Source organism: Cydia fagiglandana, chromosome 11 (assembly GCF_963556715.1).
Source record: "Cydia fagiglandana chromosome 11, ilCydFagi1.1, whole genome shotgun sequence".
NCBI lineage: Eukaryota > Metazoa > Arthropoda > Insecta > Lepidoptera > Tortricidae > Cydia > Cydia fagiglandana.
The window spans coordinates 9,326,678-9,351,430 of NC_085942.1; the positions used below are offsets into that span (position 1 = coordinate 9,326,678).

Sequence of the window (24,753 nt, forward strand, 5' to 3'; positions counted from 1 at the left end):
TTAGGTAAAACACAAGAGAGCTTTTTGTGAAAACAATATAGGTACCTGTACCTACCTACTTAATCAGATATTATTTAAAAAAATCAAAAATACTCACTCGTATCCCCTCTTTAAATATTTATGTACTTAGTTGTATTTTATTACAAACATAGGATTGCTGCAAATATTTTTTTATAACACAATAATGCCGATACCATATATAAATACTAACTATAGTACTTAAATAAACAAAAAAATGAAAAATCATATCAGAGCCATGCGCGCGCGCCCCTTCGGCCGAGCATTTATAGTTATGCGTTGAGCATAAGGAACTCTTTATAGTCCGTGCGCGCGAGTGGATCGCACGCATCTCGCGGCTCTATTCGGACCCCTTTCCGTGTTGACAAATATTTGAAACAAAAAAACTATAGTGTGAAAATGAGTTGGGGCCCCGAGCACGATCGACGGATGGAAATCAACGAGGCGGTCGGCAAGCTGCTTCAGAACTTCAATTATGAGACTATTGTCCCACAACCCTCCAGGTAAGCGCTTTAACTTTAAAAATTCTGAAAGGAAAAGGATCTCAATTCGGTTCTATGATTTTTTAACGGCCTTCAAGCCTCGTCAGTGACCCTGGCTACGAAGCAGGAGGTCCTAGGTTCAAATCCTGGTAGGGCATTTGTTTGTGTTTTCATCATATGTTGTATTTGTTCCTGAGTTATGCATGTTTTCTAAGTATTTAAGCATTTATCTACATAGAACAAACTTGTACGACGATGAACGCATATGTGCGTTGGTGGCAGTGAATGTGTTAAACAACATTTTTGTGAAGTTCGAGTTCTGATGATGGGTTCCGTGAGGAATTTATGGAAGTCCTTACTATGCATTACTTATATTTATTTTTGCATTTTCATCTAAAAACCAAAGGAACTGCTGTTGAATACCAGAAAATTTGACTTCTCCATATCAAGTATTTTACATCTTTGGGCTATTTGTTTGAAGTATAGATGGTCAAGCAAATCTTGTCAGTACAAAAAGGGAGCGAAATTTAAATTTTCTATGAGACGATAACCCTTCGCGCCTACATTTTTCAAATTTGCCGCCTTTTTCTACTGACAAGATCTGCTTGACCAACTATAGTTGTTATGAGTTGTATGAGATGCTAATGGTTGTAAACAATCGTAATGGAATTTCAAATGGTTTTGTGCAGTCAGTTTTTTTTTTCTATTATAGGTATTAAAGTTTTTTTTTCTGAGTTTTGTAGGGTTTATGTGGAGCAGGTCACTTTCTTGTGAGGGAGAGAATTTTTCTAATGTATTTACATAGGTCACTAATGTCACTATAGTCTGTCAAAAGTGTCAAACAACTTTGTCAGTAGAAAAAGGCGTGACTTTCCAATTTTCTATGGGACGATAACCCTTCGCGCCTAACATTTTTTAAATTTGCTGCTTTTGTTCTACTGACGGAAATTGCTTGACAGACTATAGATAAGTTTTGCAACTTGCACATAATATACTTTTTATAGTTGGTCAAACCAATTTGTTAGTCAGTCAACCAGAAAAACTATAGGTACTCATCCTTTTCTTATGGGTGCTAGTACTAGTGTACGACAAAGACAGTATGATTATCTCTATGATTGAAATGACAAACCATACGTAGAGTCTGGCTAGCCAAAAATTGTTGACAGATATTTCGTTGTTGTATCACCAATTGTCTATGATTTGAAAAAAAGCTAAAAGTCAGTTGTCGATTTATGTCATTCATTCAAATTGTTTGCGGTTTTTATGGGGTTTATTTTAAATAATATTAATAATTTCTATGCTGAGTGAGGTTCACAAACTATTATTTAAGCTCGTAAATAATTACGACAATGTGCGAAGTCGACGTGTAGCGTTGTATAATGAAAAAGTGCAATGTTTACAACTTCTAACCAAATGTAAACAAAATACGAGGTTGGTGCTCTATAAATATTTTGATACTTTAAGTACTAGTTCTAACATTTGCCGATTACTTTGATTAAGTACGTGAATTTATTAATGCCTGAATCTCATAAATAGGACAAGTGTATAAAGAAACGGATAAATTAAAAGTTCTGAAAAATATCTATAAAATCTAAATATTGGAACGTAAACATGTGTGTTTGTCGTTGACTGTACTTTAAATAGTGGTAGAAATTATGTGAGCTGACTTTGAGTGCACTTAAACGTTTATTTAGCTTATTTCCTTAGGTACCTTATTTGTGCACAGAATATCAAAGATATTGTCTAGTATCAAAACTATAATTCCTACTACACAAAGTGTGACCAGCCCAAGATTTTTTGAATTTCCCGCCAATAATTTAGGTAAAATTTCAGTAGCCAGACTCTATGTCCTTTGACAAACCATAGACAATTTTTGGTGGAAAAACTATTACTTTTTTAATTTACTTACCTGTCTATTAAAAAAATAATATAAATTTCAAAAATGTCAACGTGGGCTAAAGACGATCCCATCAAAAACAAAAATGTAAAAAAGGAGAGCCAAGTTCAATACAAAAATGGGGGTCGAGTTGCACCACGTCCGTAGGAATTACCCACCGCTACCCTACACGTGACCCCTGGGTGGTGCTAAAAGTGCAACAAACTGGCAACCGTACTGTCTTCCATAAGATCTCACGGTTCTTACTACACTGTTCTACCAAAGATGCCTCGCTATGCTCAGAAAATTCGAATGCGTTCTCAAACGCCTACTACCAGCACTGCACAGTGCCAGATGACTAAGGACGTAGGGCCCTCAGCCCGAGTCTGCTCTTTAAATATAGAAGGCATAAGCCAAGCTAAGTCCGAATGCATGCACAAGATTGCCATAGACTTTAAAATTGACGTCATTTTGCTCCAAGAGACCCACGCAGCCGACCCCATACAACTCTCTAGAAGGGGAACTATCCCTGGCTTCCACATGCTATGTGCTACGTACCACGCTAAATACGGCACGGCTACATACATACGGGACAACCTTTTGCCATCGGCTACAATTTTATTCAACTCCATAAACGATGTGAATATCGCAATTACAACAGTGCAAGTGGGAGAAACGAAGATCTGCAACATCTACAAACCACCGAATAGTCCATGGCCCCAGCCAGCACTTCCAAACTTCGGACACCCATCCATCGTAGCAGGTGATTTCAACAGTCACCACACCACCTGGGGCTATAAAAGTAATGATGGTAATGGTGAAGCCATTGTGGAGTGGGCAGATGAGTGCAATTACTTTCTGGTATTCGGGAATAAGGATAAAGGCACCTTTAAATCTGCTCGTTGGGGCCGAGAATACAATCCGGACCTAGCTTTTGTTTCCCTTGACTGCAACCAAAGTCCCATACCCGTAAACAGAACTGTACTGCAGGATTTCCCACATAGCCAGCATCGCCCAGTCCTTCTAGACCTCGGTGTTAAGATTCCAATCACCCAGTCATACCCTGTGCCACGCTGGAACTTCCATAAAGCCGACTGGGGAAGTTACACCAAGGTATTGGATGACTCAATCAGATGGATACCACCCCTAGTAGAAAATTACGAAAGATTTTTAAAATTAATAATCTCAACGGCTAAAAAATACATTCCACGTGGTTACCGCAAGCAATACATACCTTGCTGGAACTCTGACACCGAGGCCCTGTGGCAAGAATACAACAGCTCTGCGGACAGCAACGTCGCCCATGCCCTCATAGCATCCCTAAACCGAGCACGCCAGTTAAAATGGGAAAACACAGTACAAGGCATGAACTTCACCCATTCAAGTCGTAAAGCATGGCACTTACTGAAACGACTCACATCTGGACCTGGTGGCCAGGCGAAAAGAAGTAAAGTAAGCCCAAACGACATAGCGAGCCGAATTGTAAACCTGTCAAAGGCACCCAGCCACAAAGCCCACACTCGCGCCGTCAGAAAGGAGCTGAAACTGCTGAAGTCACAGTCTGTCACGGATCCTCACTTTAGTCGCCCGGTGACTGCTGATGAAATAGAATCCGGCATCAAGTGCATCAAATGCGGAAAGGCCTGCGGAGAAGACTACATCTTCCCTGAGTTTATTAAGCACTGTGGACCCCGCGTGCAAAAATGGCTTGCAAAGTTCTTCACAACCATCATCAACTCTGGGAAAATTCCGCCCTCCATGAAACTGGCGAAGATAACTGCAGTCCTTAAACCTGCAAAACCGGCCGACCGAGCAGACAGTTACCGCCCAATTGCACTACTCAGTGTGGTGTACAAACTCCTCGAGCGGATATTGCTCAACCGCATTGCTCCAACCATCGATAAATACATCCCACAGGAACAAGCAGGATTTCGCCCAGGCCGCAGCTGTAGTGACCAAGTCCTTGCGCTCACGACCCACTTGGAAAAAGGCTTCGATGAGAACCTGAAGTCGTCGACTGCATTCATAGATCTGACAGCTGCCTACGACACCGTGTGGCGGCACGGCCTCCTCTCTAAGCTCCTCAAGGTGATCCCATGCCTAAAAATATACAGAGTCATCGAAGATTTTCTCACCAACAGGCCATTCCGCGTCCTTCTCGGGAATGAATCAAGCAGTACTAGGGTGCTGAATAATGGGCTACCGCAGGGATCAGTCTTGGCTCCCACTCTTTTTAATTTGTACATCTACGACATGCCAGAGACTCAATCGAGGAAATTCGCTTACGCTGACGATATAGCGTTAGTCGCGCAGGATCGCAATATAAGCACCACTGAAAACCGCTTAGAACACGACCTTGCTGTCATGGACGAGTACTTTACCCGCTGGCGCCTATGTCCTAACACCGCGAAAACTGAAGTGTGTTGCTTCCATCTGAACAACCGACTAGCTACCAAGAAACTCAGCATCTCGTTCAGGGGCTCCGTGCTCAATCACAACCCGTCTCCCAAATACCTAGGTGTTACTCTGGACCGAAGTTTGACTTACAGCTCCCACCTCACCAACACCGCAGCAAAACTTAGGACCAGGAATAACATTCTACAAAAACTAACGGGGACAACGTGGGGAGCCTCGGCTAGCTGCCTACGAACATCGGCCTTGGCTCTTGTATACTCAACAGCTGAATACTGCGCCCCCGCATGGCTCAACAGTGCCCACACGAGCGCCATTGATACGCAGCTAAATGCTACAATGCGCCTCATCACGGGATGCATGAAGCCCACCCCTGTGCACTGGCTCCCAGCTCTAAGTGGAATTGCGCCTCCTCACCTCCGCCGCAAACACCACCTGCTCAGAGAAGCTGACAAAGCCCTTGAACGCCCGGAACTACCCCTGAATAGAGACTTGGCTACGTTCAGGTGCACAAGGCTGAAGTCCAGAAACCCACCGGCTCTCCTTATCCACCAACCACGCTCCCAGTGGAACCTGAACGACGCCTGGTCCGAAGAATGGTCGCAGGCAGACGTTCCATCTGATCTCTTTGAACTAAACCCGCGGAGCCACGCGCCTGGTTTCAATGAATCACGCCGTACCTGGTGCATGCTCAACCGCCTGAGAACAGGAATTGGCCACTGTGCCTACCTCCGGAAAAAATGGGGATGGAGCGACCAAGAATGCTGCGAATGCGGTTGCCCAAAGCAAACTGTTCGGCATATTGTTTTGGAGTGCCCACTCACAAAGTACGACGGCCCAGTGGAAGATTTTAAGACCATAACGAGTGCAGCCATCACCTACTTGGAAAAATGTAGATTTAGATTATAAATTAGCTATGTAATGAATGAACAGTGTAATGTTAATGCCATACGATAAATAAAAAAAAAATACAAAAATTATGCTTGGCTGTGGGGTTCGCCGCAAAAAGAATGGAGATTTAAATGAGTGCCAAGTTCTATGCAAAATCCAAATATGTATTTATAGGAACAAAATAACATTATAAACAAGTATTAAACTCTATTTCTTTGCTTTATTGGATACCTATAACAATTGCTGTAATTTAAAAAAAATGCGAGATCTTAAAGCAGGTTAGATTTGACTTGGCCAGTTTTCATTACATCAGTCATTTTATAAAGTTATTCAACATATATATTTTGTAATTCTGATAAAAACTGGCCAAGCCAAATCTAACCTACTTTAAGATCTCACATTTTTTTTAAATAACAGCAATTGTTATAGGTATCCAATAAAGCAAAGAAATAGAGTTTAATACTTGTTTATAATGTTATTTTGTTCCTATAAATACATATTTGGATTTTGCATAGAACTTGGCACTCATTTAAATCTCCATTCTTTTTGCGGCGAACCCCACAGCCAAGCATAATTTTTGTATTGAACTTGGCTCTCCTTTTTTACATTTATGTTTTTGATGGGATATCAATACTTTTTGTAAAGAAAACTAGGCAGGTATTGAGATTTAATGTTTTTTCTTGTGTTTCCGCTGCATGTTTTTTACTTCTGTTCTTTGTATTAATTATGTGGTGCCGCGCGCCGCCAACGACACACCGTTGGCCGGTTGTTTAGCGCGTATTACAGGTTTTTTGTATAGGGATAGGGACCCCCCCTATTTTTTAACTTTTTTTATTTTTAGATTTTTTCCTACGCTTACACACAATTACCGAGCTGGATTCCAAATTTCATCCTTCTAGGTCATCTGGAAGTAGGTTAGGTTTAGGTACTATATGTCAGTCACAATAAAAAAGAAATTTGTATGGGAACCCCCCCTATTTATTAACTTTTTTTTGTTTTTAGATTTTTTCCTACGCTTACACACAATAACCGAGCTGGATTCCAAATTTCATCTTTCTAGGTCATCTGGAAGTAGGTTAGGTTTAGGTACTTATATGTCAGTCACAATAAAAAATGGTTTTTTGTATGGGGACCCCCCCTATTTTATAACTTTTTTTAATTTTTAGATTTTTTCCTACGCTTTCACACAATAACTGAGCTGGATTCCAAATTTCATCCTTCTAGGTCATCTGGAAGTAGGTTAGGTTTAGGTACTTATATGTCAGTCACAATAAAAAATGGTTTTTTTGTATGGGGACCCCCCCTATTTTATAACTTTTTTTAATTTTTTTGATTTTTTCCTACGCTTTCACACAATAACTGAGCTGGATTCCAAATTTCATCCTTCTAGGTCATCTGGAAGTAGGTTAGGTTTAGGTACTATAGGTATGTCAGTCAGTCTTAAAATTTACGACTTTTTGACCTTCATATCTTTATAACCGTTTGAGCTAGCTTCATGAAATTTGGGCTTCTAGATGTCCTTATGGATATAATTAAACACACGTAGTTTTATGTGTTTACGTTAAAGATGTTTTGAGTTATAGAAGGGTCAAAAGTGGCACCAAGTGGTTCGTGTAATATTACACTTGGCGCTGGCTAGCCAGTTCCTTTGCTTGAACTTGGCTTGACACGCTGCCGCGTGTCTAGATTTACGAATTCTATACAATACAATATTTTTATTTCGTACAAAGTTTAAAAAATCATAAAAGAAAGTAAATGTTTTTACAGTACATATGGTCCTCTTTTCCCGCACTAGTGCGTAAAAAGCACTTTTCGTGCATATGTCAAAAGTTTAAAGGGCCATATATGTACTGTAAAACGTTGCACGATGCACGAAACACGTGCGAATTTGTAATTCGCAACTCGTGTCGATTTAAAACACTCCCTTCGGTCGTGTTTGAATTTCGTCGCCACTCGTTTTGAGTTTCCTCTTTTCCGCACTTGTATCATAAATAACTACATACAGTGGAACCTGGATAATTGCAATCTCAAGGGACCGGCCAGTTTTTGTCAATTAACCAGGTTTTTCATTTAAGCAGGTCGTGTCAATTATAGGGCATTTCTCAGGAGGGCCATTTTTACGTGTCCGGGGCAGTAATTGATTGAATTTACTGTTCAATAAATCTGAATTAATTTGGGCATGATCTTCAGCTTATATTCTGTCTGGGACACTATCAAATTATTTATTTATTATTTATATAATACAAGAAAAAGAAATTCAAATGCCAAAAATGATGTTCGGTGGGCGTGTCCCGCACCCAGATTTTATGAAACAAAAAATTATTACTCAAGATGGAGCATTAGATCGGAGTTATTATGGGTATTCACGCATAGGGTATTAGTTAGCTTATCATATTCTTTATATCACAATAATGTGTTTGCTCAACACATTGAATAAAACCAAATTTACGATGTGTCCCGGGCTAGTGACTGATATCGGTGTAATTTGCAAAACATGTCAGTACTCCTTCAAAGTTGTAGACCAGGAACTCAGTGTCTCAAACATAGTATGCTTTAGTTGTGCCTTAACCGTTGAATAAAGTAGAGGTACAGTCACAGTACAATAAAGTGATTTTTTAAACGTTTCTCCGTCCTTCGCTGGGTTTGGTTCTATGTTTTTTTGAGATCGGTGGTGCAATTTACTCCGAAAGTTTTAGTGCAATTATCGTTATGTAAGTGATTAAGAAGTCATCGAAAGTACGTAAATCCACCATTATTACATCTCCTCTGTATCGTTCATGCTATTTCTGTAATTGCTAAAAAGCGATTAATTTTGATATCGCTGGTGTTGATTTCCCTGGTTTCGGTGGATTTTTTGACCACCGATATCAAAAAAGTGATCACTGAATTCAAATCCTGCTTTGTAAACAGTTTGTTGTACTAATTTATCATGACTAAAAAGTGAAAGATACGTTGTACAAACGTAAAATTATGTTTGTAAGTAAATTATGTCATAGTAGGTACACAAAATCACTAGTTCACTATGAGTAGTTTTTTAAACCAGACGTATACTTAGACCCAATGTTTCTTTCTCTGTCTTGATATTCTTTTCCAACCAATTAAGTAAATTATGTTCGTTGTCCTCTGTTGCACCGGAGGCCCTACACCTCGATACCTTTAAACATGTCAGCCATGTTAAATAAATGTAGTCAATTTTTAAAATAACTTGTGTATGTAAGTACTATGCAAGGTGAACCCAAGGGACAGGATGTACAGAACAAGGGATTAAAAATAAAATAGCATTCTAATGTCGAGATCGCTTCAAAGGCACTGAGCGTACCTACTGATCGATATTTCTAAAGGATAGCTATAGACACAAATTGAACACAGCAAATGTTTTAACAATCCTCAATGTCTTATGTCTTTGTCAACATCTTTGTTACAATTAAGCTCAAGTGTTTGAGGGTGCTGGAGATCATAATTAATTGGTAATTGGATCTTCAAGCATTACTCGACTACTTCAAATATTATAGTTTTAAATTGACGGAGTTCACGCTTTTAAACTCTTTTATTAAAAAAAATACTTGTTTTCCGTAGTGCATCACATTGCTTTATAAGTACATTAAATATTTAATGAGCATTGAACACCACTCAAGAGTGTATTGTTTATCGGGTGCAGGTAACATAATTTTTTTTTAGATGCGTGTGCGGTCGGATTTCGTGAAACAAACATCTTCTCCTTCATGGATATAATAATGCAATGAATAAATGATTATAATGTGCGAATTTGTGGTCGACAATGTCGACATGTCTGAAACTCGTTTCAGGACCACACATCACCCTATTATATGAGGCCAGTCATATAGTGTGGGATATCTTCTAGAGATGTTGATTTACAAGCCGTAATTTGGTTATTTTAAAATCTTGAGTCTATATCTATTAAATTTATGTAAGCTTTCGAGATCATTAGCCTTGTTACATCGCTTATCAACAAATAGGATTGAAAAATATGATTAAAATAATTATATAGTTGAGATATAAAACCTAAATGTGATTTTGGTGTAAGCATTATTGAATTCGGTGACGCAAATTGATTTCAGTGCCTGCACATGATTTCGGTGTTTTTTAAATCTCAAATATCTTGAAAACTATAAGGTTCTGATGGAGGCCTCCACTACCAATATTTTTTATATTAAGGGTAGATTTTAGGAAATAAACTCGCATATTATATAAGTAAAAAAAAGATTTTGGCACCGAAGTCAGGCACCGAATGTCATCTCTGAGAATCGCCCTATAGAGGTTTTCATTAATAGAGGTTGCGTTCTGACAAATTTCTTTTATGGAGGTGCAAATAACCATTTAAAGTAGATTTACACGCTTACGTTCTGGGTTTCTGGTCTATATATTGCTTCTGTCAATACTTGCACTTTTACACTACATTAATTACCACTTTATTTTCTTATCATTTGGGTTCAAAAAAATCGCTTGAATTGTAGAAGAAAGTTTTATTAGAATGTAAAAAGCATACTTTGTTTTTTATAGATCAAAACTATTTCACTTACTACAGGCTGTGATAGATACCCAGTAAATAAATTGAATTCTGGATGGAGATATAAAAAAAATGATCATTGCTATTAAAATATTGGTTCTGCTATCTACAACTACATTATTTCAATTACAGAGGTAATAAGTAAGACTCGTTTCAATAGTAGAGGTAAAAACAAGAGCAAAAATAATGGATTTTTTTAGCGCAGTGTCAATTATAGAGGTCTTAAGTTGCGATGTGGTCAATTACAGAGGCAAAATTACGAAAAGCAATAAAATCTGAATTGCAATTATAGAGGTTCCAAAATTTTAATTATAGAGGCCTATTGGTCTCAAGGGACCGGGACCGGACTTTTGATTGCAATTATTGAGGTTTTCCATTTATCCAGGTGCCAATTAACCAGGTTTCACTGTATAAAGATAAAAAAAATAGGTACCTATAATAAACACCACATTCAAATTTTCATAAAAATATTAATCAATTTTATAGGGTTCCGTACCCAAAAGGTAAAACGGGATCCTATTACTAAGACTTCGCTGTCCGTCCGTCCGTCCGTCTGTCTGTCACCAGGCTGTAACTCACGAACCGTGATAGCTAGACAGTTGAAATTTTCACAGATGTTGTATTTCTGTTGCCGCTATAACAACAAATACTAAAAACAGAATAAAATAAAGATTTAAATGGGGCTCCCATACAACAAACGTGATTTTTGACCAAAGTTAAGCAACGTCGGGCGTGGTCAGTACTTGGATTTGTGACCGTTTTTTGTTGCATTTTTTTTCCGTTTTTTTTTCATTATGGTACGGAACCCTTCGTGCGCGAGTCCGACTCGCACTTGCCCGGTTTTAAAATTTTAGGTCTTCATAGGACAAGTAGAGGTACCTGCCTTTTAATATTTTTCAGTTTTTAGGCAATGTATCTAATACACGATGCTTACATTTTGTAATAACTGGATGATTCAAAAGTTGAAATATTTTTAGGGTTCCGTACCCAAAGGGTAAAACGGGACCCTATTATTAGGGTTCCGTACCCAAAGGGTAAAACGGGACCCTATTACTAAGACTTCGCTGTCCGTGCGTCCGTCCGTCCGTCTGTCACCAGGCTGTATATTTCACGAACCGTGATAGCTAGACAGTTGAAATTTTCACAGATGATGTATTTCTGTTGCCGCTATAACAACAAATACTAAAAACAGAATAAAATAAAGATTTAAGTGAGGCACCCATACAACAAACGTGATTTTTGACCAAAGTTACGCAACGTCGGGCGGGGTCAGTACTTGGATGGGTGACCGTTTTTTTTTTGCCGTTTTTAGGGTTCCGTACCCAAAGGGTAAAACGGGACCCTATTACTAAGACTTCGCAGTACGTCCGTCTGTCACCAGGCTGTATCTCACGAACCGTGATAGCTAGACAGTTGAAATTTTCACAGATGATATATTTCTGTTGCCGCTATAACAACAAATACTAAAAACAGAATAAAATAAAGATTTAAATGGGGCTCCCATACAACAAACGTGATTTTTGTCCAAAGTTAAGCAACGTCGGGAGTGGTCAGTACTTGGATGGGTGACCGTTTTTATTTTTTGCTTTTTTTTTGATTTTTTTTCGCATTATGGTACGGAACCCTTCGTGCGCGAGTCCGACTCGCACTTGCCCGGTTTTTTGCATTATGGTACGGAACCCTTCGTGCGCGAGTCCGACTCGCACCGGTTTTTAGGTATAGATTGTTTGTTTTAGAAAAGGCGGGTTAATTAAGTACTTAACACAGTTAGTAGACTAGTTCATTTATTAATTTAGCATTTTGTACTCATACATCGGCAATATCGGCATAGAGATTAAGGCATACCGAAACATGATACCCTCAATGAGGTTTAAATTTCGTAAGCTCATGCAGGGCCGATAGCGGAAACGAAGCTCTCGAGTGCTTCTACATAGAAAGGGATAAAGATATGCAAACTAACTCACGGCCGAAAGAGCACGCTGCATTTCCTTTAAGTGGTGTTAATAATTCAAACTTATTTATGGGCGGGTCTTACAGAACTACCAAATTAAGATAAACAAATGAACTGTTAGCGGCATATGAAAGAAGATGTGATGTCCACTCAGTCATGTTAGTGCGATAAGAAGTATAACAACACAACCGTTTCGCTTAATTTATTATCATACTAAGAATTAATTCATTAATGACCTGTGTAATGATGTCACAATATTGATGATACTTGAATAACCTTACAGATGTTAAATGAGTAACTACTGCGTTATCTTGGGTATTCATTGTTAAATCAGTATTGTCACTAAAAAAAACTACCTATATACCTACCTAATGGCATATACCTACTTGGGTGACTCAACTTTTTTTGTCATTTGTTGCCAATTGCCTTGATTATATACGTTCTCCAGTTCTTAAAATTCCTAATTTTATGGTACATTCTTAAATTTACCAAACACGATTTTTTGTGGTGGTCATAAGCACTTTCCGTAAACGGCCGTCTACTAACATTTATGTAACTTTGTAACGTAGGTACGAAAATTAACAAATATTAATAATGATACATAAAGTTGTACCTATATGTATTATGCTGTCAAACATTACACTGCTGTTACAGTGGCTACAGCCTTCGTTGGCATGATGTGTATCAGGGATGGAACGATTCCATAATTAGCCATTAGCAGATAGATACGCGGGCCCGGGTCAAGCGGCTTCATGGAAACTCGACCTGCGCTCTAATTGAATGCCCATATTTTATCTCTTTATCTCTTGCTATGTAGGTAGACATTACTTATAAACTGTTTATCTATCGGCGCTTCAAGTATTCTAATTATCTAATATTTTAGACGCTTTGATATGTGTCAAAATAAACCTTGTTCCTTTAACCTTATCCGACCTTACAAATTTTGTTCGCTGAGAATCGTATACAATTAGGGTATGATAAATTCGGGTAAATTGAAATAATAGGACCAATTAAATAGGTACCACTTATAGGTGCCTCTTAGAGAAAAAAGAGGCATACAAATTTTGAAAATAAAGTTATATTTTAATAATTTGTATGCCTCTTTTTTCTCTAAGTGGCCTATCCCAAAAACTTTCAGTGATGTCTATGTATTTACTTACCTAATATTAGTAACTATACATGCACTTTTGCATACACACTATAAGCACAGCTGATAAGCTCAATAACGGCTGCTGATAAAAGCACAAAAAAGAGTCAAATAAAAGTGAATTCCTTGATAAGCTTATCTCTTGCAAAGAATTTGCACAACTTCAAAATATTTAAGCACGACGTAGATACAAACAGTTTATGAAAGGCACTATAGGTACCTACCATTATATTTCAGTAAATGTGGCAAGCAATTGTGTTAGGATTAGAAGGTTGACATTACTTCTACATAGTCTGATCGAGGTTAACTGCTTTCGCATCTTAGATCACAGGCGAAATTTTAATTTTGAATCTCAGATCTACAAAATAATAATCGAACCTCGGTTCCTTTCTTATAAAATTAAATAAAGGAGTAAATGGTAACCGCATTTTTTAAAATTAAATAATAAATACCAATTAAAATTAACCTACCAAGTCCACCAACTTAATTCGTAACGAAACAGAAACCTTCCGATGGCTTTAAGACAGGCCATAGGCTTGTTTTTACAGTGAACTCCTAGGTAGTAAGCTTTTTTTATAAGTTTATTCCTAGGATGTCGGAACCTCGTGTAGGGTAGGGCGCGGCGTGTGACCATTTTTATCGTCGTCTTCCTGCCTCCCCGATTTATTTCCGCATGTGATAGCGCTGCGCAAACATTCCCATTGTGGGGTTCTTATCTGCCCCAGAGGCTCTCCTCGGAGCCCTCGTCAGGAGCTTGAGGCTCACCTTGTTAAAACATTATAAAAGGTATATTTAATTAAGATTATTGATGGTTAAATTGAAGTTGTATTTAATTATTTGTTTGTTGTTTGCTTCGAAGTAACGATCAAAGAATAGGTTAATACTACTTACTACTACTTATATGTTTTCATTATTAAGTTTGTGTAATGTGTGTACCTATGTTTTATCAATCAATCCGAGTAAATTAGACCGTTAATCTTGTCAATGTTAAGCGTAAGCGCTGTTAGATACCTACCTATTGGTTGGTATTACATATAACGTAGTTTTTGTTTAACAAGTATAGTTCCACAAAGCAAATTTGTTAAAATTCGTTGTAGGTACGTATATATTTGCTAAGTTTAAAAACAACAAGCTTTGTTTTGCTTTGTAATATTGTCCCCAAACTATACATTATACATAATTATTGTAAAGTAGGTACCTACCTATTATTACGTATAACAAACTATCGTTGCAGCAAATGTTTCAATTAAACGAAGTAACAGGAGTGCTACGGCAGCTAAATTAATTAACAACTGGAAACATTCCTATAGGTATTATGTTTACTGCGCGATTAGCACCGCCATGCTGCCCGGCTTGCGGCAACACTATGTAGCGCTTCAAAATATATGACCATATAGTATATAGGTGCAATAAACGCATGTTTGAGGATTTCAAGATCACATCACTACTAGTAGATAAATATTCTCCTAAGTGGTTTGAACATTAAAAAACATTTACGTTACCTATTCGCACGTGTATCGTACAACGTTTTACAGTACATATGGCCCTTTGAACTTTTGACATCGCACGAAAAGTGCTATTTTACGCACTAGTGCGGGAAAATAGGACCATATTAAATAACTATTTCAAACTTTAGCGGACCAAGCTATTATCTCGCCACAAATTTTGACGCGACAGAGTGCGTGTGAAGATGCCTAATAAATTTCTATCTAGATAAATATGACGTTTCACTCACAGACTTAATTATTTTAAGGTCTATGCAGAGTTAGCTTGGTCCGATACTATTTCCATAATGAATAACAAAAGAAAGCTAACACGGTGCCATGAATTTAATGTTTAATTTAATGACTTCTGCTGCTATATAACATTTTTGTCTTCCCTGGACTAAAACTGAGTTGATGTTATAAATGTTGTTTTCAATGCATAAGGGGTCATCCATTAATTACGTCACACGTTTAGGGGGAGGGAGGGGTCAAGAAAATGTGACATATTGTGACATGGGGGAGGGGGGAGACACAAACTTTGTGACGTTCATCAGTAACCGAAAATTTATTTAAATTATTTAGTTCGCTGTACATTTAAATAACAAGTTTTTAAAACGAAAATAGTTTTTAATCGTTTAATTTTCTTTCCTAAGCAGTTTTGGGTTAAAAAATTACTAATATTTATATCGTCAAAAATATTTTGATAAAATATTAATAATACTTAGGTACTTACTTAATTCGATTTGGCGATTTCGTAGAAAAAATGTGACGTCACACTAGGGGGGGAGGGGTTTGCCAAATGTGACCAAGTGTGACAAGGGGGGGAGGGGTCAAAAAACCTAGAAATTGGTGTGACGTAATTAATGGATGACCCCTAATGCCATTGCTTTTTTTTAATTCCAATTTTTTAAATTAGGTTAGTACTTGATACATGTCCCTGAACTTTATATACATCAGGTAAGCTTTGTCCTAGAATACAATCTGTCAATCAAAGACGTGGCTCTAATCCCAGCCGCGGCGCGGTGCACGCGTGTGCGCAGTGATTGTAGCCTCCCCTGTAAGTGGGGGCGCAAACACCGGCTCACAGGTGCCGCCCGGAAGCACCCTGTGTGCTCGCCGACCACTTCGCGACTTCATTACTGTGTAGCGGTAGCGGCGAACTTGAGATTATCTCGCTTTGAAGAAAATAGTATGCGTCTTAGGGCCAGTTGCACCAACCACATTTGACAGACTGATCAACATCAGCCGGCGCCGAGCCCCATTTAAATCTTTATTTTATTCTGTTTTTAGTATTTGTTGTTATAGCGGCAACAGAAATACATCATCTGTGAAAATTTCAACTGTCTAGCTATCACGGTTCGTGAGATACAGCCTGGTGACAGACGGACGGACGGACGGACGGACGGACGGACGGACGGACGGACGGACGGACGGACGGACAGCGAAGTCTTAGTAATAGGGTCCCGTTACCCTTTGGGTACGGAACCCTAAAAACTAGGTCGGTACCTAGTCCAATCCGATTCCCGATTTTTTGAGTTTCACTGAAAGTGAATCATGGCTAAATTGCATTAACACGTTTGGTACATTATAAAATATATCATATAGGTAAATATAGGTATTCTGGTATAGGTACATACCCTCATCATAAGTATCATATTTGATAATTCAATTAATGCATTTAAAATAATCAATTATCTCGAAATGGGTGTTTTCGAGATAATTGATTATATAATTGATAGGGTGTTTTCGTGCTGATTATGAATAAAAAATTAGAAGCGTAAGGGCTTAAAGATTTTAGCGGTGACCACAGAAAAGACTCAACTTAAAATCTATGAACCCTAATCTTCTTAAGAGAATGATATGTGTTTATCACGAATAAATGCGATGGTTATGATTACGCTGATTATGATCGAGTAACGGGCCCTGTGGCCGTGTTAGTAGCGAATCTCCAATTGAAAGTCCAAACGATGACTAAGATTAAGGAAGTCGCTTAAAAGCTCCTTTCGCCGATATTTGCCGAGATTTTACCATTACGTAAGGCATTGAACATACAATTTGTAGGTGCGTGTGGGCAAGTCGGGCCTAAATATTGACAAAGTGTAATCTGGGCGGAGCGGTGGCGCGGTTAGCGGGCGCGCGGTAATGCGCTCGGGCAACATTAACACCAGCCGAGGCTCTTCATTACCGGAGCCCTACTTATTTGGCCACCGCTGCCCGCTAAACGATATTCGCGATGCGGTGATGTTTGCTGCGTAGATACGTGTTGCCTGGCGGGAACCGTTTATTTTATATGAATTTTATGGTACCTTAAACTGTTTAAAAACTCTGGAAGTAAAAAGTCTCTTGGTATACTTACCTATATAGTTTTACGATGACTTTTCTACACTCACACGAGTAAAGTAATGATATTATCAAAACTATAACTAAAATCAGAAAAAAATAAACGGGGCTTATTTCAGTGTTTTTGGAAAATACAAATAAACAACATACGGTAATGTAGGTACTGTTATACATAGGTATAACAGTACCTAGTAAAAAGTAGGTAATTCAAAATGTAAATGTAAATGTAGTACCTAGTATAATGTAAAACGTGCATTGTAATTTTAAATTATAGAAAAAAAACTGTGGCTTAACCGGGATTTTTGACCTGTGATTTTCTATTTCGTTGGAGCCGAACCTCCCCAAGTAAACTATGGAACTTGCCACCAACAACTGACCAATCTGTAATTCCAATAGGCTTGACTCAGCAAACATGGTTGCTATAGGTATGTTTGATAGAAGTTACCCTTGTCTCTACATATTTTCAGTACCTATTAGGTTACGAGAAATAGATAGTAAACCTACCGCACATCAGCAATCGAGGCCGAGTGGACGTTATCAGCGTATGTGGACACAGATGTGTTCCCATGCGTCTTCACCCTCCGCCACTAATTGAACGTCATATTATCACGCGACACTGCTCAAGGATAACTCATGCCTGCATTCAATCTAAACTTGACAAATGGTACTTGAGAATTTATTCTTATATTTTGTGAAAACGCTAATTTTTCCCGGCTCTGAAATGCAAGACTTTCATGTTTGTAGTCAACTCTTCTCAGCGGATCCACAACGTTACTTCTTTTTTTGTACAAAATAATGTTTAAACGAATTTTACAGTTACATACTATGGACAAGCGTAGTAATAATTACACCGAATATTTAGGTTATGTATATTGAATTATAGTTCGTTTTTTTAGCATTAGAATAAATTAGGTAAACAATCTTGATGTGTCTTTTAATTGAAAAACAAATTTTAAAAATAAGTTACGGCAAATATGTAACAATTATGAATCTAATAGGGTACATCGCCAATTACTAGCCACCCCCCAATTACTGGCCACTTAATTTGATTTCTATTTATAGGTGAACAAAGTTCATTTTAGTATATAAGGTACGAAAATCCAATTATTAGCCAGTTTTCAATTACTGGCCACCTATTCCAAAAATGAATTCTATTTACAGATAAATAAAACTCATTTTCAGTATAAGGAAAATGGCCAGTAACTGAAATTTATCCACAACCCACTCGTTCAATAACTGGCCGCCTCTTACAAAAATGAGTTCTATTCACCTATACACAGAATTCATTTTAGTATAGGTGGCCAGTAATTGAAAACTGGCTAATAATTGGCGATGTACCCTACGATCATTTATATTCTTCTGCTTTCATAAGTAATAGTTTTATATTTTTATAAAGCGTTTTTTCAATTAAGACATGTCAAGATCGCTTACCTTCTTGCAAGTTCTTTCTAATGCTAAAAAAAAACGAACTATGTATATGTATAAGTCTGACCAATAATACGCAATCGCATATATGTACTTAGGCACTAATAGATTAAAGCCAATTGCATCCGGCATGCATCCGCCAATCGTGTGTCACTGTTAGCAGAAATTCATCTCGCTTATCGAATGGGTCGCTCCGAGGTTGACCAATGTCCGCACTGGTGGGTCTTGGTAGTTTATCTACGAGTTGGTATATTATATACTTTATCTACGCACATATCATTACTGCTTTAAAATGCATTCAGAAACCGTAGGAAATGACCAGCATTATCACAACCAATTTTACTATGAGAACTTTCTTATCTGTGGTAGTAGGTAAAATTTGTACTTTAAAGTTATAACTTTACAGATTTTTGTAAGGTTATGAGTTTTAAATTTGGAACAGCTGTCAAAACTCAAGTGGGTGTCTATTCTAGTATCCATAGATATTAAAACAATTATCGATACGAAACGTCAATTCGGTATATTTTTTTAATATAAACCGTACGACATTTGATCTCGAGTGGCATGAGAATAGGGACTTCATTCTTTTGTCTATGAATTAAAAAAAAACTACGGATGCGTGACATTTGTGAAAAAAAGTTTTCATTTACCGCCATTTGACTTACAGTTTCATCTTTTAATTAGTTTTAGTTTATAAAATTAATTTTGATAAAATATTAATAATACTTAGGTACTTACTTAATTCGATTTGGCCATTTCGTAGAAAAAATGTGACGTCACGCTAGGGGGGGAGGGGTTTGCCAAATGTGACCAAGTGTGACAAGGGGTGGAGGGGTCAAAAAACCTAGAAATTGGTGTGACGTAATTAATGGATGACCCCAAAACGAAGCGCCGGAAGCTCTGGCCCGGACCCGGCCCGATCTAACGTGAGTCATCCTTAATGTCGATCCGTTACACACCTTACAACAACGTATTATTTAAATGCAGATAACGACCTGTGAGAACGCTAACCCCTTTCATTTTCACTGATAAGTGATAGTATTAAACCGCACTACTTTACTATGGGTATTTATATTACTAAACGTAAAATTCCACAACATGATAGTTTGGTAACACTCCCTACAGCACCCCTTATGTAGATTACAATTGTTCCCAGGCCTCTTGAGCCGAATCAATTATTATCACGTTATCTACTATCGCCAGGTGATGTTCAAATACCCACAAATCTCAATGAGCTGGTAGCTTTAGAGATAGGTAATTACATCGTTCGGGTTTGATAAAACATGTTCGAGTGCCAGAATAATGATTACGAACGCGACGGCTGCCGGTCGGTTTTACAGCGCTATTAATTGTTTAATGGTCGTTGTTACATCGACTGTAAAGATAACTGCGGCCGAGAGGGATGTTTAGAAGACTTCAAGACTTGGTGATGGAAGGGGCGAGGGTATTTAGTAGCAACCATCTGTTTACATAGTACGTCATGTCATACGGCAGATTAAGTGTTTTTTTATAGGACATTTTTACACAAATTGACTAAGCCCCACGGTAAGCTCATGAAGGCTTGTGTTGTGGGTACTCAGACAACGATATAAATACTTAAATACATAGAAAACAACCATGACTCAGGAACAAATATCTGTATCACAATACAAATAAATGCCCTTACCAGGATTCGAACCCGGGACCATCGGATTCATAGGCAGGGTCACTACCCAGACCTAGGCCAGAACGGTCGTCAAGTGTAACGTGCCTATTCAATTCTTTTAGTAGGTACGTATTATTGGTAGAGCGAATTAAGTTAAAAATACTTTCAAAACTCATATTTTTCATCTAGATATATTATATATATCTCATATGTTTCGAATATTAGAACACTGAAGACCACATACGAAGCTACACATTAATCTTCAACACTTATTGTCACCCTTAACAGCTGAAAATATCGAATCATCCAAGGCGTTTACTTTAAGTGCCATTACTCGTAAGCTTAACAGTTGTAACATTAAAACCAGTGCCCTGCGCATCTGAAACCGTCCGATGTTCTGACGCTTGCAAATTTATGTAGCTGTAAGTTGTAACGATGGTTGCGCCGGCGCATCTCTGAGGGCAGAAATAGCGTGGGCGGGCACGTCACAGATGACAGCTATCTACGTTACTCACGTTTATGACTTCCTCGGCCATTCAGTCAATAGCTCAAAGCGTGTCTAGTTATGTCAACTAGCACAGATTCTGAAAATAAAACATTATGGTTTGATTTGAAAAGTAGACATTACAATCATGCATCATCTGGGATCAGCCGGCCTATTATGGATAGCTTTATCCATCTTTATTCACGTGATAAAATAACTGTCACTGTTTAACACCGTGGGATAGAAAGTGACGGACACCGTTTTGTCACGCTGTCATGTAGAATAGAACGACCATCATATCCGTATAGAGCAATGCAAGATCAATTTTACAAAATAACAAACTATTCGAACAAAAATATTAAAGTTCCATATGATATGAGGTACCTAATTAAGGATAATCTTTGAGGCGTTAAATCCTTGAGTCATAAATAGGTAAGAAGTACTTCTTTGGTATTTAAATCATCATTTCAAAATTTAACCTTGCTTGCTAAAATGTTAGTTATGGTTTCTAGTAACAAAAGCTATTTAGAAAAATGTTTCGGTAGGTAATCGTAATCTTTGTTTATAGCGATTAATCATTTTCGAATAGGTGGCTACGTGTCATAGGGAAGCTGAGCTTTTCAAAACAAAGCTATGAATTATGCTAGCTAAAACTAGCCTACCAAAACATCGTAAGTATAAATAACATAATTAAGCGGGAGTCGGTACGGGTCAAGTGTTGTACCTCTACTCTACAGCGTTGATGTAAAAAATAACCTACATACTTCATGTAGCGTTCACATATTTGTGGTTATAAGTATGGTCAGTAAAAGAAACTCGGGGATTAGTTAAGTTTCTTATTGAGAGAGATTTTTCAGTAAGTGTTTTAGTTATTCTTGAATAATAGAATTATTTATTGCCTATCCACGGAATAGGGATCCTGAAGTTCTATATGTACCTATCATACGGAGTACCTATTAGGCATCGTTTTATTTAAACAAATAGTCGAGATTGATAATGGTGGCATCAAGGACACAATTGCTTGCAAATAAGTTTATGATTGTGTGAGTGACGTTCCTATTCTATATTGTATTGCACTGATTAGCACGTATTAAGTAGGCAACTATGGGTAGGTATAGGTACAACAAAATTCCACACAAATAAATCGCTTAAAGTGTTCCTTTATCGTTACATAATCGTCTCAGAAACTTTATCAAAACCTCTTCAAAACAAAATCGTGACCTTATTTTTTTGCAAAACACGTGTCCCGTCCAGTGCTTAGTACTCAAATCATAGCCAGCACATGCGAAGTACCCTTCTAATCCTAAAATAAAAACTAGTGCTCACATTAAAATATAACCCATTACCCAGCCACATACAGATGTATAGACGAGCCGGCTGTGAAATATGGCTGTAAATCATTACGTTCCACTATAATAAAACTTTTTGTCAGGCAGCCGTTCAATTATGATTTTAAGAGCTTTTGAAATTAGAGTATCATCAAAATTAACAAGGGAATAAAAAATAAAACGCAACATGATTTAAATTATGTCATTGCTTAAGTTGAAATCTTAGTTAATATTTTGTTTTTAAGAGTATTGTTATACCTCATGTCAAAAGCGTCATAATGGTCTTAATAAATGTAATTGTATCGAATGATACATGCATTTGCTGCATCGCGAGAAGCGTATTGTGTGCACTTAAGCGATTCGAGTAGATATCTGTGATTGTCAGTGGCGGAGATGTTACTAACCAGATGGCACAGCGCGGTAGGTCCACTCTTGCGTTTCTACAAGCTCATGCTGGTTTCGCTTCAAACATACTCATAATCACTACCAGATTGAGCTCTGGAAATCTAAGACGCGTAGTAAAATAAAATTCCCCTAATATTGCTGAGTTGAATTGCTAGAACCCGTTCCCACTAATAAACAAGGAAACCGCCCTAGTTCGCCGAAGCGGTAGGTAATTATTTCTACTCATATTGCTTCCCGAGTAATCCGTTAGAAATCGATCGACTTTTAGTGGCGTGTCAGTGTTTGAAAAAAGCATAATTTATTGTCAGCATTCAGATCGCAAGGAAACCCGAACGGCACTAGAAAATAAAAATGTAATAAAACGAGAGTGGTTTATGAGCGTAAAATGACGGGAGGCGGCCGCGTGGTTTTAACTAAATCAGTAAATATTTGTAAGTTATGTACTGTGGTAAATATTGATTTCTGTTTTCAGCGGCTTTAAAAATATCCCGGACGCTTAATTAACTGAACATATCTAAAGCTATGATAATACAATGGAGTTCAAATAATTTTTTTTAGTACCTATGTATTTACTTTCTCCGCTCAGGTACTTATTATAGGAGTAATAGAATAGGTACCTACATATCTTTATTTGATGGCTTCTTTATTCCCCAATAATGCTTAGAAAAAAATCCAAAAGGTAAATGCTTTTCTATGTCTATGTTACGTTTACATAAACTTAGTTTTTTTATACTTAATTACCTACCTATACAGTAATTGCCGAAATAGTTACTCTTGTAGTTCCATAGATATTTTTCAAAATTTTATGCCAACTATAAAATTAGGTAGAAATTGTAGAATCCTTCTCCAACTACTACTAGGCCATTATTTATTATTTATTGTGGTGTTGTGGGCCTTTGAGTGTCGCATCGACCAGCATTGATCTATTGTGACGGTATCGGTACTACTACTAGCACAGAATTGATTACATGTCTCCAAAGTCTCTTTTATGTACGTATAACCGGATGACCACACTAACAATAATATGAATTATGTGAAGATTTCGTTGGATTCGCTTCGGATTTATGATTTCAAGTTACGAAGACTTGTTTAAACATTAACTTTTCAAGAGTGTGTTTTAATTTATTTTTTAAGTCGCCACTTAATATGTTCGGTAACCTAGTCATTATCGCGCACACGCCGAAAAGCCCAGCAATTTAAGTTCGAACGCTCGCCGGCGCGTCAAGTGCGCGTTTCATATTGTTTATGTCAACATTAACTTTTTGTTCGGTTTAGAGTCTATACTCGAACTATTTATAGCTTTAAGCGTTACACTTTGGGTTGTATACGTATATGTAGGATCTATGCGTTCTTAAATGTACTAAGGTACTTTAGATATGTGGATGTAACTGTAACTATGAAATAAATAAGGTTAACTGCGTATAAACTCTAGAGCTAGATTTCTTTCTATGCCAATGATATGCTGTAGAAGCTCCTTTCTGATGAATTCGGTTTAAATGTCCTAGATCCAGAAAAAATTATTGATTAACAACGTTGTTAAATTTTATTGTAACTATGGAAAAGTTCACAGTTTACTGCATAGAGGTGTTGATTAATTACTTTAATTAGTCCGTCTACCTATTGTGATTAATGCAACAAGACCTTATGCAACCCGCTTTTGACGTGATAACGTCTTATAAATCGATGAACACCGGTAAAATAAAATGCACGAAAAAATGTCACGTTATGGACAGAGGGCCTACCGCGAACCACGTTCGACGTGTTGCCTCCCTATCACACTTAATACGAATTTAGAAGTGCGACAGAGAGGCAACACGTCGAACGTGGTTCGCGGTAGGCCCTCAGATCTCCATGGTAACGTTACGGCCACTTATTCATCAATGTTTTCTTCTGACGTTATCACGCAAAATTATCGTCCGTAAACCGATTTTACAGAGAAGTGGATCTTTTTTTAAGCAAATAAACGATTGTTTTTGTTACAGAGGTGGCGGCTACAACCGGCGGCAGCACGTGAAGCGGCCGATGAACGCGTTCATGGTGTTCGCGCAGGCCATGCGCAGGCGGCTGTCCGAGCAGCAGCCTGCGTTACACAACGCCGAGCTCAGCAAGTCATTGGGCTCTATGTGGAAGTGAGTATCATGACTATTAAGGGCCACCCCACATTTAGCGTCTTTCGAGCGTCGGCATCTACAACTCTATGGCCGCTGCTCGACGCAACGTCGACGCAACTGCGCAGCGACGTCATTTTCCATAGCACTGACCAGACGCCGACGCTCGAAAGACGCTAAGGGCCTCCCCGAAAGACGCTAGATGTGGGGGGGGCCTAAATGTGGAGTG

At 38.0% G+C, this 24,753-nt stretch overlaps 1 protein-coding gene across 1 annotated transcript in view; it reads left to right on the forward strand.

The window, feature by feature from the left end:
• The first annotated feature begins 232 nt into the window (after nt 1-232).
• The window catches only part of LOC134668529 (transcription factor SOX-8-like), a 28,423-nt gene continuing 3,902 nt past the window's right edge, over nt 233-24,753 (forward strand). The window contains exons 1-2 of the mRNA XM_063525975.1: nt 233-521; nt 24,399-24,545. Coding sequence (XP_063382045.1) covers nt 418-521; nt 24,399-24,545 — 251 coding nt within the window. The 5' untranslated portion in view covers nt 233-417. The remainder of the gene's footprint in view (nt 522-24,398; nt 24,546-24,753) is intronic.